Source organism: Thermobia domestica, chromosome 3, assembly GCF_964235325.1.
Source record: "Thermobia domestica chromosome 3, izTheDome1.hap1.1, whole genome shotgun sequence".
Lineage (NCBI taxonomy): Eukaryota > Metazoa > Arthropoda > Insecta > Zygentoma > Lepismatidae > Thermobia > Thermobia domestica.
In genome coordinates this window covers 152,822,896-152,837,049 of record NC_137456.1, presented here as the reverse complement: position 1 = coordinate 152,837,049, position 14,154 = coordinate 152,822,896, and the positions used below count along the sequence as shown (strand labels likewise).

The 14,154-nt window shown below is 33.9% G+C and overlaps 1 protein-coding gene across 4 annotated transcripts in view; it reads left to right on the top strand.

Moving 5' to 3' along the window:
* The window catches only part of rudhira (breast carcinoma-amplified sequence 3 protein rudhira), a 121,237-nt gene that overhangs the window by 88,545 nt on the left and 18,538 nt on the right, over positions 1-14,154 (top strand). For 3 of the 4 annotated variants that reach the window (XM_081751902.1, XM_081751900.1, XM_081751901.1), the window contains exon 9: positions 85-12,826. The exons of the other annotated variant lie outside the window; for it this stretch is intronic. In XM_081751902.1, coding sequence (XP_081608028.1) covers positions 85-566 — 482 coding nt within the window. In that variant the 3' untranslated portion in view covers positions 567-12,826. Of the gene's footprint in view, positions 1-84; positions 12,827-14,154 lie in introns of those variants that run through there. 4 annotated transcript variants of the gene reach the window in all.

The following is a 14,154-nucleotide window of genomic DNA, read 5'->3' as shown; positions in this document are numbered from 1 at the left end:
ATAGTTAGTATTAACAAAGAATATGTGACACAAAATACAGAAAAAGATAGAATCGCTGCTTTTTTTTTTTTTTTTTACTTGAAGGAAGAAGAAATATGCAGATTTCGGAACTGGAACAAACAGGATCAGATGATACAGATTCAGTTGGAACAGGAATCATTGTACCTGTTTATTCAGAGAGTACAGATGAAGAGAACCCCTTCACGTCAGACTATTTGTCATCAACGCTAACCATGGTGACCATCGAGAGTGGAAGTGAGAAAGACACTGACCATGATTCGTGCTCGTTAGGAGAGCTGAACCACAAAAACGAGTCCAAAAAGGAAACCAATGGCATAGCCATAACGGAAGAAGAATTAAACGATAGTCCTTCACTAGCTTTCATAGAATGCAACTCGGAGTCTGTGAGGAAAGTTAATCTTTCAGAGAACGTGAATTCAGTTGTAGAAGAAGATGCCATATTCAACAGCTGCATGGATTCGATTCCTGATGGTATTAACAGTTCAGAGACTACGCAGTACACAAGTAACAAAAAGGGCAGAAAAGGACGCAAAAAGAAAAGGTGACAAGCAAGCTAGGAAATTTGTAGAGGGAGATACTTAACGCTGTGCTGAGGATAAGAACAGCTTGGTAACATTTTTTCAGTATATGTGTATATTGTAATAATCACAGAAATTCATTCAATTTAGATTGCATCTTGATTCCGTTTCTTCTTGCACAATACAGAAAAATGGTTAACACCCATTTATCCACATTTCATGAATTTAGGCGCACTCTTGTACTTTCTTAGGTATGTAAATGAGCAAACGTAGGTACTTTTAAATAGTAGTATGTTTATTTTATAACATGACGTATCATATATGTTGTTCAGTACATTGACTTCTTTGTAATCTATCTATATGAAATGAGTGTATGTTTTGGTTCTGCGGAATTATAATTGAAATTCTATTGATTTAGTTTTAAACTTTTAAAAATCTTTTTAAAGTTTGCTTGATTATTCTTTTAATTAGTGTTTTAACTAGGAATTAGGTAATTAAGATACAATTACATTTAGGTTTACGTCAGTTTGCGAATCAAATGGCTTAACAAGCCGTCATTACAGAAATATTTATTTATAATTAATTTACTATTTATATATCTTCTTGGGTGAACTCATTCTGTTCTTAATTCTGTTGTATATATATTTTTAGTGTTTTTTTTTATCAACCTCATTTATGTTCCTGTTTAAATGTTTTGCGACGCGACGTATTTATGTCCTTAAATACATTAAATTAGCGTTCCCTTTTCATAACAGTCCTGAGAATGTGATTCTACAACCACACTAAATCTAAACAATTTCTGTTTGTTTGATAACAATTATATAACTACGATGATGTTTAAAAATTGTTAATATAGTTAATTTCAAAATTCAAACCAAGTTTCTATTAATAAACGATTTTTAGCAATACTAACAGGTACAATATATTTTCTAGGTATAAATGTATAAAACAGAATGATTCAAGGAGGTTAATTGTACAAAATTCATTTTGTACATTTTATATGATAGAATAGTTTATTACATAAAAGAAGCAACGAGAAGTGAAACAAATTATTACTGATAACAATAAGGAAACTAAACATGGGTTGGAGAAAACACTTTGCGTAAGCGTTAGAGGCGTGGGAAATGTTACGGAGACAATTTGAAAATACAGAAGTTCCAAAACGAATAACTTCAGTACTAAACCTTAGCTCTCTTTTGAAGGAAATATTTTAGTACACTCCATTTCTTTTCGTAAATTATTTGCACAGAGCTTAATAAGTATAACTTTGAGCTTGCGTGGACTTTATGAATGTGTTTATTTATTTATTTATTTATTTTGACATCGAACCTCTCTTACTAAAAGTGTACTTGTTTTGAAATTGTTCTCCAAAAAAGTTTCTTATATCTATAACCTTAAATAAAATGTTTCTCAATGCATGTCTTTTCTAGAACCTATTCATGTGGTACATAGAATCACTTCCTGCAGTTAGACTATAAAGAAATTAATAGCAATTGTTTGTTTTTTATGAGGAAAAGATGAACCATAACTCAGAAGCGTTGATCGAGTTTAATAATTTTATTTACGTGTTCGGTAGCCTAATCAATAATATGTAAGAAACTTTGCGACGTTAGGATTGTAGGATTAACCTTACGTTTAACCACGTGTAAAAGACAAACCAATATCTCGACTGGATCAGTGTAACTAGTAGCGACCTATTAAGCTACTTTAGGGTAGGGATATCCACCTAACGGCGTGCTGTATATTTGTTATTAGGTAATACTTCCATAATTCCATGTTAGGTTTGAATGTATATTATAATCACGTATTAAGGTTTTTCATTTTTTAATATTAATAATCTACAGGCAGTTACATAAACTCAGAGCGGACTGAAATGTTCGAGAAACCCGTGATAGGAATATGAAGAAAATGGTGGGACAATTACTAAATAGTAGTGACACGAGATGGCGAAAAACAATTTAAACGCACTCTAATCAATGGGATAAAATCCACATTGTGAAAAATATAATTAATAATGTATTGATAAAGTATTATTAATAATGTCTGTACCAAATACTAAATGTACGAACTATTTAAAATTCCCAAACCGGATATTGTAATTTATAAATGCAGTAGGAAAACATCTAATAATACCGTCCACGAGGTTCTTAGTTTCAGATTTGTCCTTTTCTGTGGTAGTGCACTGTCTTCCATGTTTTGAGAAATAGAGGAAGAAAGAGTTCCTTGGCATTGGAAATCAACAGGTATGGTAGATCTGTTTGTCAGATATTCTTGTATCTGGGTTGTTCTGTGTCCTCGCTGCGAAACGCTGATAATTGCCTACTTTTTCAATGTCCTCAGCTGAAAATGAATTTTCATTGGCACACAATTATGTTGGTGTACTACGACTTTCAAAATACGTTTGATATTGTTTTAGTGCGATCATTCACTAAGTAGTGTCCTACTTAACGAAAATGTTTGTCTCTTTAGTTTTAAAATGATTTTGATGTCTTTAATTTTATGTTTGATAAACTCGACCGTTTTGTAATTGGCTGAGCCATATTTTCATTTCTGTGTTATTTATATATCGTCTGACGAGATGCTAACTGTTTCAGCAAGTTTCAAACTTTCTCTCCTGTATCAGAGCAGTTTTCCCTTGTTGATTGTGTACTCTGTAATTTTCCTGACATCAATAACGACAGTAATCTGTTTGTCGATAATAACCGTAATACCAAGTAGCAGTCGACAGTTGGAACTACGAAGCTTTACCTTGTAAATCAATACGATCAGTGATGAATATAGGGGAATTAATTATACTACTATTATTAACTAATTATAAGGAAACTAATAGAGGTGTGAATATGTCTTTAACAATTTACTTCTGTCATCATTAAGTTTGTCTTTGATAGAATTCAAATTATTTTGTTGTGATTAAAATTGTGAACACATGTCACATTTTGTGTGAAATTTAAAGTTACACACAAGAAGTCTTTGACAGTCCTTTTATTGTCAATACAATATATAATTTGTTCTAGAATCACTACAGACTTACTTTGTCTTCCTCATCTTCGGAACCCGTCCACTTTCATGCTGTAGTGCGAGAGCGTCTCTTTTGTAATTCTCCTGTTGCAGACAGTGAATTATCTTTGGGTGATTTTAGCTAATAATTCTCTCATTACTATTCACCACTCAACGACCTTTCGTTTATAATTGGCCGACACAATTCAGCGCGTCAAGAATAGGTTTCGTCTCAGCCATTGTCTGTTCAAACCGAAAGGGATAAAACTTAACCATTTCCGGTGTCAACATATCCCAAGAATAGATTTAATATCATCCGTTAACACAGTTTATTCATTTCTGGTATTGACATTGATCGCCATAGAACAAACAGAAATAAATAATGGCAAATGGCTCTTTGAAATCGATTCAGCGTCTTAGGATAAGATACGATGTTCACCCACATATCTCTACTAAAATCGGAAGCGATAGAAATTTACCAACTACGTCCGTTTTCAATATTGATTGCCGTAGAATATTAATGGAAACAGATAGCTAAAGCGCTCTTCTCGAATCAGTTCAGTGTACCAAGAACAGATTCCATCTACTCCTTTAACCCTGTAGTCCAGCGTTTCCCAACCGGTGTGCCGTGAATGGGCCGCTGGTGTGTCGCGAGGAAATCGAAACAAATTATTAATTCTATAGCAATCAAATTGCAAGACAAAGGAAAAATGTATATTTGTATTTCACATTACTATGATACTCTACTATGAATCTACAACTTTAAGTTACATATCATGCTACTTTTCTGTATATTTTTAATGTTGAAAAAAGTATTTATCATTGTTATGACTATTATTGCTTCTTTATTGCTGCAGACTATTTCGTGACTTGAAATTTTAAAATGTCCTTCAATCTTTCGACAGAGCAAACATGCATACAAATTACCTACATTTGTGTTTTAAAACTAAAAGAGATTTGTTTGTTCGTTCGTTATTTAGTGATCTTTCTTCTTAGTGAAAGGTTAGATACGGTTTTCGAAAAAGAAAGCCTAGTTTTAAAAATCTAAGTCCAATATTTCATTGCAATTGTTTTCTATTTTTAAATTAGAATGAAAAATAAGCATAATGATTTACCACGGGGAAAAACCAGTGATCGAGCTTTCTTCTCTGTGAGAAGATCAGTAGGCTAATCACAGAAAAAAATACCACGGTATTTTATATTTACAAATAATAATATCTATGAGTGTGCCGCGAGAATTCAAGTTACACCCGTAGTGCGCCGCAAGTTGAAAAAGGTTGGGAAACGCTGCTGTAGTCAAACCGGAAGTGATAGAAACCAACCGTTTCCGGTTTCAGTGTCCATTGCCATAGAACAAAAGCGGTAATACATAGCGCTTTATTGGAATTGATTCAACGTCTGATAAAAAGGCACCGCCTCCATCTATACATCTATTGAAACCGAAAGTAGTAAAACCGATCAAAATGTGAAACGATTGCCTGATTAGACTTTTATTTGGGATTTATTTCATGGTTCTGTTACGTTTAAGTAGGATACTTAGATAACAAAATAATTATATATAGATATATATATATATATATATATATATATATATATAATGTGAGTGTGTGTGTGCAGTATTTATTAGAAACTATTTATTTTCTGTATTTGTATGTGGGTACACAATGTACTGTACTTAAGTAAATAATAAAGGTGTAAGGAATAGTTAGTTATATTTCGTATTATAAAAGAATTCAATAGCTTGGAGAAATGTAAAATACGTTATTCCGAAAATAAGAAATAAATAAATTAATATTTGATCTCAACACAATTTAATGTGTGCGTCAACCATGTTTCGGTAGGTACAATATTACCATTGTAACATATCTTAAATTATTCTTGTGTTGTTTTTAAGGCTTTAAAATGAATTAACAATGTATAGAATTCTTCATGCAGTATTTCATTTTTAGTATAACCCTTTCATGAGAATGTCACAAACTTAGAAAAAACAAGAATTAATGATTCATACCAGTATTATAAAACTATAATTCTTAAGGTAAAATACTTTTTTGGCACATGCATATCTATGTAATGATAGGCATTAGTTGATTTGGGTGTTAAATCCGTTATTTTCTTCCTTCTAAGACATTTAATATTTATTTAGAGCTCTAGTTAACACCAAAGCATATTGCGCTGAGTAAGATGTTTTCGAAAACGTTATCTACTCGTGAGCAGCCAAGTGTCAAGTATACTTTCTTTCTATATGCACGTTGCCGTGAAATAAAATGAGATTTTATTTTAACGTCTTATGGTTATGTCCTTTAGGCTAAAGGAGACAAATAATTAATAAAAATGAATGATTGTAAAATTAAATTTTTTATGTTCTCCCACTGAGAATCGAACCCAGGACCATGTTTACGAGAGATACGCGCTAGCCACTAAACCAGCGGGAAGGACTATACGTGATTGTGAACTCACATCATCAGTGAAACGTATATGTTGTTCAGTTCTTACATTCAGCCGTAGGCCCCGTGTGAATAACCTCAGTATTTGGGAAAGAATGTTAATTCTAATCCAATATTTAACATTACTTAATAACATTTTCGTATATTTATACGGAAATTTGTAAAGTTAGGTTGGAGTTGTTAAAATGAATTGTTAGCTGGGAGCCATTCGGTGGGTAGCATTTGTTTTCACTGACAAGTTCCAGTAGTTTCTTTCGTTTTTTTCTTTTTCTTTTCATTTTGCGATACTGAGAAGTTTAATTACAGAAAAGCAAACATAGATAGGACTTGATCATAACAAATATTCAGTACTCAGTTTAAACATCGAAATAGCAATCCGAGCGCAAATGTCTTGGCGGTAAGTTCATGCCTTCATTAGAACTTCGTAGACTGGGCCTTTTGGAGCTTCTTCTCAAATGTAACTATACCATCTAAACAATGGTTGCAGGTTACTGCATTGCACCTCGTTATATATATTTGTTTACACATATAATAGTGACATTAATTGTAGATAGTTTTTATATTTGTTGAAAATTAATTCACCTGTTGATTTTAATTGAAATTTACCTCTTTATTGAAATCAGATTTTCAGAAAAAAAGAACAAACATGTCTTAATATTCAGTGTTTCAAAATGCGAACAAACCAAATTACAACTTTGGAATTACAAATTGAATCGAGCTAACCATTTAGTAAAACGGCACCTATGAAAAAGTAAATTTGGCACAAATTCATATGGATTACTGGTGCAGCTTTGCGTTGATGTTTTGTTGGATATAGTATCCTATTCATATAATTACTGTCTCAGTTTTCCTGTTCATTTAACTCACTAAAGATTGAAGTGATGTTTTATTACTCTAAACCGTGATCAGAGGGTGGCCCCTTAATATCACCTTTTTGCTGAGATTTCGACACGATACTAAAACATTTCAGTCTTGACCACAAGTTCATAACCAGGTTGAGATTAGTGCTGTTCACAGCCCAAGGTAGAAGAGTAACACGATGGTCCTTAAACCATTTCTGATTGATTCGAGCAATGTAACACTTCTCGCCGTCCTGCTGAAAAGATGCACCGCTGAACATCCTCACTAGCTGCAGTTTTAAGTCTAAGACACTTTCTTGGTATTTTTTGGAATTAATGTTGCCAATTAACACTGCCAGGCGTTCGACACCATGCCTTGTCATGCTTCCTCACACCATGACTCTGAAAGGATGGTTCATAGTGGCTTTGAGACAGTCAGCTAATATACCTGTTTGGCGACGCACAAACGTGACGTTACTTGCGAGGATGCTGAATTTGGTCCCATCACTCTAAATAACTTTACCCTAGTCGTCTTGCATCAACTTCCTGTATACTAAAGCCCATTGCACATGCTTTTGTTTGAGATAAAGCTTCTTCCCTGGGATCCCAACTGGTAAACCCTTTTAGCAAAGTTTTTGTCTGACTCTTCTTTCAGACACTTCTACACCGGAAGTTCTCAAGATCTTTTACTATATCTTGTAGAGAGGCGGCACATTCTACAATAATCTTGAGCAGGTAGTTTTAATTTCCTGCCACTTCTTAGAGCAGTTCTTGTGCTCCCAGTTGCGTCATACCGCTTACAGGGTTTACTAACTTCCGACTTTGTAGCGTCACCACCCAACCTTTTCGCTATTTCTTCATAAGAATAATTTTCACAAAGTGTTGATAGTTTACTCCTTTTATTTGGTGACCAGTCAGTGCGTTTTGTTGTGCTAGCAGCCAAATTTCCAAGAAAAAGTATCCTTTTCTTCAACTTGCACTGCTGTAAAAAATGTTCACATCACAAAAGTCAGCTGCTAACTACTGTATAACAATGATGAACACATTTGATCTAAGCCAATAATCACACACAAGAGTTATGTTAGTTGAAAATAAAAGTAATCAGACAATAATGTTGCTGCTGCACTAAGATACAATTATTAAAATTCCTGAACGTTATGACTTAAACTTGTTTAATATGTCTGTATAGACAATAGCGTGTTCTATTTTTATAAAAGGTAATAAAATGGTATACAGTACATCATATGTAGACATTTGTACAAATGTACACACTTATGTACAGTATAGTAAAAGCATCATCTGTTGATTTAGCATACATAATACAAACGTGGTATATCTTGTAAGATTTAAAAAAAGATTAACATTTTACCAAAAGAGTCTAGAATTAATGCAATTACTATATATATAAACCATCTAGGCCATAGTAACATAAACCATCTAAACCCTCCCCGTTAGTTTAGTGGCTAGCACGTGCGTCTTTGGTGTACGGTCCCGGTTTCGTTTCCTGGTGGAAGAGCACAAAATAATAATAATAATAATAATAATAATAATAATAATAATAATAATAATAATAATAATAATAATAATAATTTTACTACCATTCGCTTTTATTAATCATCCCTCTCTTTTTAGCCTGAGGGACATGATCATGGGACGTTACACTGAGAAACAATTATTTCATTTATTAAGGCAGTTTAACTTTAGTCATTGCTAGGAAAGTTGTGTTATTAAAGCTTCTATTGTCGGTAGAAATTTTAAGAAAGAAAAACATAAAGACAGTGAGTTATAAGAAAATACATTGGATGCACATATATTTCTAAAACTAAAATTGAAACCTTGAATCTTATTTTCCAAAGTTATATTTTCTGTTTTGCTTCATATTTGTTACCATCAGGTTACTTCTTCATTTAATTTTATTTAAATCTTGGTAATCGTTTTTCCATTAGACAAAATGTTACTCTCACAGATCATGACAAAAATATTAATTGTAATTAAGTCATATCTTTCAACAAAATACTGCAGTTTATCTTTTCCAAAATACTGTACTCAAAATATAAACATAGTACAAAATATGTAAACTTTTTTTTTTCATCTTTTTGTTACAAAATGTTTGCTTCACTGCCCTTAACGCTACCATTCGTAGTAAATAGTAATTTATAATAAGTTAATATTGGAAATAATATCATCGCTCAACATGTTGATTAGATAAACTAATATCGGGTTGTCTAAAAAGTATTGAGTCTTTGAAGGTCAAAATTGAGAATACATTTATTATAATTTCAAATTATTTTGAAACCACGTATGCACCATTTTATTCTATGACCTTCTGCCATTTTTCCGGTAACACCATAATCCCGTCGCTATAGAACTACTGTGGTTTCTGCTCAAACATTGTGACACGTGATTTTCACAGATCTCTTTCGAAACTAACTTAATATCATTCAGGAAGTTATGCAGAGACCGAAACAAATGACAAATAATCTGGCTGTGCCAAGTCCGAGCTATACGGTAGATGCATTAAAATCTCTCATTTAGGTTCTCTGAATTTCTGACGAGTCGTTTAAGGTGTATATTGCATGTCATTGTCAGCATGGTGTACGACACCTTTTCTATTGACCAGTTCCGGCCGTTCTTTTTGAATTGCTAGATGCAAACGCATTAGTTGTCGACAGTAAAGGTTCGAGTCTACCGTTCTGCCTGGCGGCAGCAGCTCGTGATGTACGACGTCCTTCTAATCGCACCAAACGCACAGCATAACCTAGCTGGGTGTCATTGTAAACGTTGCCACAAACTGTGAAGCTTCTCCCTTTGAATACAATATTTTTCGCACATTGTTATCGTAGGTTATTTCCATTTTTCCTCACTCATGATAAATTGCTTCAGAAATGGCTCGAGTTGGTTACGTTTCAATAGAAATTCGATGGAGTGAATGTTTTTTGAGTCGAATCATATGTCACTCCAAACGTGTAGCCAACCTTTTCCAAATGGTTTAATACTGTTTGATGATGCATGTGTAGGTCATTGGTAATGTCATGACTGCTTACATGCCAGTCTTGCTCAGCATTTACCAAGTTTCATTCATTCAGTTTTATGAGATTGACCGCCCACAGCGAGGAGCATCTTGGGTATTGAAATTTCGACTGAACCATCTTTTAACTGTTCGTTTTGATAACGTATCTTGCCCATAAACAGCACACATTTCTTCACGGGGCTGCGAAGCATTTGCATCTTGATCGAAATAAAATTGTAAAATGTGCTCAATTTTGCGAAAATTTCACGGCGCAATATCTTACTCTGATTAATTTGAATTCAACACTTTTTGCACATCTAGCTTCAGCTGTTAAGTCACGTTAGTCCTGACCCGCTGCGATTCATATACTCTGAGATTTTGGACATCTATTGCGCAATAATTTCAGTACTTTTTAGACTACGTGATATAATAACATAATTGCATTGCTCAAGCCAAATAAAATGTAGAAACAGGATCTCATCTTGTTGTATTAAAACAACGTCGCTTCTTTTTCTTTTTTAACTATATATACAACCTGTAGTTAACTATATGTACATTGGCAAGACTATGTTTTGCTGTTAGCATTAACTGTTTATCAGCTTTGACATCGAGTTTAGGCTAGTGTGACTTTTTATTACTAAGTGGAAGTAGCAATGTAGCATATTGAAGAAACACAAAATATTCGAACTGTATATAATATTTTATTTAGTAAGTTAGTAAGTAGTACTAGTTTTGGGTTTTTACTTGGTTATTTGAATTCAGTTTTTTTGGAAACACCGTAAGTCAAAAATTTCGGAAATTAAGCAAAAACGACGTAGGTGACTTCAAACGAGACACCAACATGCTCAGAAATATCACCAGTCGTCTCATTTACTTCACATTTTGATTTCTGAATGATTCGTACACCTTCAAACTTTCGGCTCTTCCCTAGATCATAGATTCTTTTGCACGGAGAAATAAAAGCAAAAGGGATAAAATTACCACAGAAAGCAAGCTACGTGTACAACATTACTTACCGAGACAATTGCAGTAATAAACTAGACAAGATGTCTGCAGTGCTTTTGTCCAAAGAATCGTTTCATTTTTATTTCGTTTACTCTTGCTTTTATTAATCGTAAACAAGGCTGTAGGCAGTAGCTGAAATCACGGAGAGACAGGGATGATTCAGAAATCAGAATTTGAAGGAAGCGAGTTGATGATTGACTTCTGGTGTTTCTTAAAAAGCCAGTCAGTTACTTGCATTTGGGTAATGGAAGCACTTGTATATGTTATTCTACCACTTTTAAGTTATAGCGATTGGGTAATGAGTCATCATATTTATAAATCACTGGGAATAGGAAGTGGGTTATCTAATTATAGCAAAGTGAATATTGTATTAATAAAACACGATGACATTCAAGGTGATGGAATTATAATATATTTTGTAAAAATCAATTTTAGTATTTGCTTTCGTTGTGAAAGCTTATTGAATGAATGAAGTCTTCATGTAACGAAGATAAGGGCATTAATTATTAGTGATGTTTTGATACTGTAAGTCTTTCTTGTGCCTATGGTGATACAAAATATTGTTAACTGATCCACAGTTTATAAGCTCACCGAACAAACGTATGAAAATGTCTCTTGACTGTAACATGAAGTAGTAGTGAGATACCTCATTAAGACAGAATACCATCCAGCTACAATTTGGTCTACATAGACTGTAAGAAGTGGCGGATGTAGCTGATATCAGTATTCATTTATTCGTTCATTAAAGTAATTCTGCAGTTCGGCCAAATTGCGCGGATGGCCTCAGTAACGTTTTGTTCTTTTCTTTGTATTTCTTATACATTTTCAGGAGAGTTCAAATATGAGTACTTTACGGGCCAGTTGAGATGCATGGATGTTTGAAAAATATACCACTGAGCTTTGTAAATATCTCCTGATTTGATAAATCAGTGTTACCTTTATATTTATACATCTTTGTGTAAATATAGTACTCCTAGAACATCTTGATCAACATAGTTTACATATGATCCGTATTCAAATCTTGTCATATTCTATGGAGTATCGCCTAGGAACACTTGCGTACTAACAGAAGTTCATTTATATCATTTAATGGCGTTTCCTTGCTCCCGTTTTTACCCAGAGCAAATAATACGCAAGTGCATCTTGCAATAATTATCAATCTATGTGCATTGTAACAGTTTCAGTCCATATTCCGTATGCAGTGCCATCTGTTGGTTGTAAATTTCCACGTTAGATGTCGTAATTATATGTTCGGTGAGCTTATTTCTAGCTACTAGTGAGTTGTGTCTAGTGTGAATGTATCTATGTTCATGCAAGTAGGAAATATAATACTGTTATTCTAGTATCATAATTTAAATATTGTAGATATTTTTTCAGAAAAAAGAACTTGCATACCGTGATTGTAGTGTCATAACATACATAATTTAGATGTTTTCTCATAAAAAGAACTTATATTCATTCGAGATTTTTTACTTGTTGCGTATATAATTGTGACTGTTGTGCGATTTTCTGTGTTACCACCGAATAAATTTACAATTACTACTTGATCAAAGTAGAAATGTGTGTAGCACTTCAGATTTTTTTTTTTTTTTTTTTTAATTGAAGATAGTTCTTACATATTATACAGCTTCCATTTCTAAAACTCACTTTTTTAAAAAAATTAAATAGGTACAATATGATGTGACTAGTTCTCTCATTCATTGTTATCAAATAACATTTGTGTTGAAGTCATATATTAAATTTAAAAATCCTGCTTGTTAATAGCATTTTTACTCAAACTTGCAAGAGATCTTTTTGCCTTTGGCTCATAATCTGTAATATATATTCACATTTTGAAGGCAGTTAATTAAAAACAATTGAGTTGATTAAAGGATCCCGCACTTTTCTTATGGAAAGTGGCTTTCGGCTAATGTTGTTGAAACTTCGCTGGTTGATAGTTCTTAACATGTGGATCAAAAGTCTCAATGGGCACAAAGACCGAAATCCACTCCTTCCCCCCAAAAAACCGCCTCCAATTAGCTGGGGGGGATTGAACTGATTTCAGCATGTAAAACAATTTGTTGTTTTAATCAACTCAACAACGACCCTAAACAACCACATGTAAGACTATCAAACTACCCCACTTGACACCGCCCTTTGCCCCCCACATATCCCCCCCGCGAATCACCTTACGGATGTTCCATATTACTGTAGTTTATAGTTGCGCGTATGTGTTGAAATACCTACAGTTTTGGTCTCACCGACGATATAATGGGTTTCACGTATCGCTGATTAGAATCTGAGGTGAGAGTTCTAGAATTCAAGATGGATGATCAATATGGCGGATCAAAAATACGAAACTCCTGAATGTAGCCACAAATAGCTGTTTACTAGGGTATTTTGGGTCGTTGGTTACGAATCTGAGGTCAAAATTCTTGAATTCAAGATTGCAGATCCAATATGGTGGATAAAAACGTCGAAGCCACAAACCGTAGTAGACTAGAGTGTTTTTAGATCGCTGTTTAAGTACGCAACATTTCTTGATACTTCAGCCACCATGTAGAATTATTCTGCACCCTTGCCCTTTACCAAAACGCACCACAGATATCTTAATGCTGATTTTCATCATTTCGGTTTGCAGCATCTAATGTGGTACTTAGCAATGAGTCATCGGATATCTAATATTCTGTAAATATCGTGCATGGCCTAAATACCACAAGACACTTGCAACGTGCGCACATGTACCTAATGTACGAGCACCGCTTTGACATATACAGTAGTAACCTTGAATAACATTTTGATCATAATCCTGGTCATCTTCATCATTGGCTACATATGCTGTGAAAACTTGATGCTTAGTTGCATTGCGGAACCTTGAGTAGAGACGTATGCGCAGGAATTCCGGTTCAGTTACATTTTCGTCAAGCTGGAATTGCTCATCCTTATCTCGTATTAGTTTATCTTGGACGTAAGAGGATGAGAGATCTACTTGATATGTGCCTACAGTCAAATCTCGTAAGTAGTTTAAGTTAAGTACAGAGAAATCAATTAGGCCTTGATCATTCAGCAGTACCCATTGACCGTTCCTTCTAATAAGATTATCTACTTCCACTCTTGCTTTAACAACGTTCGGCATGATTGACCTAATTCTCATTTCTCTAGCTAATTCAATGGTTGCATCTTGCATGAAAATAACGGGATGGTATCTGTTCAAAATAGCTCCAGCTATGCGATAGAAACTATTTAGTTTCTTTGCATGTTCCAAATTCAACGTTTGTGCTAGAAACTTAAAAACAGACCTTAGATGCCCGTTTCTTGCCTCGACTATCCATCGACTTTTA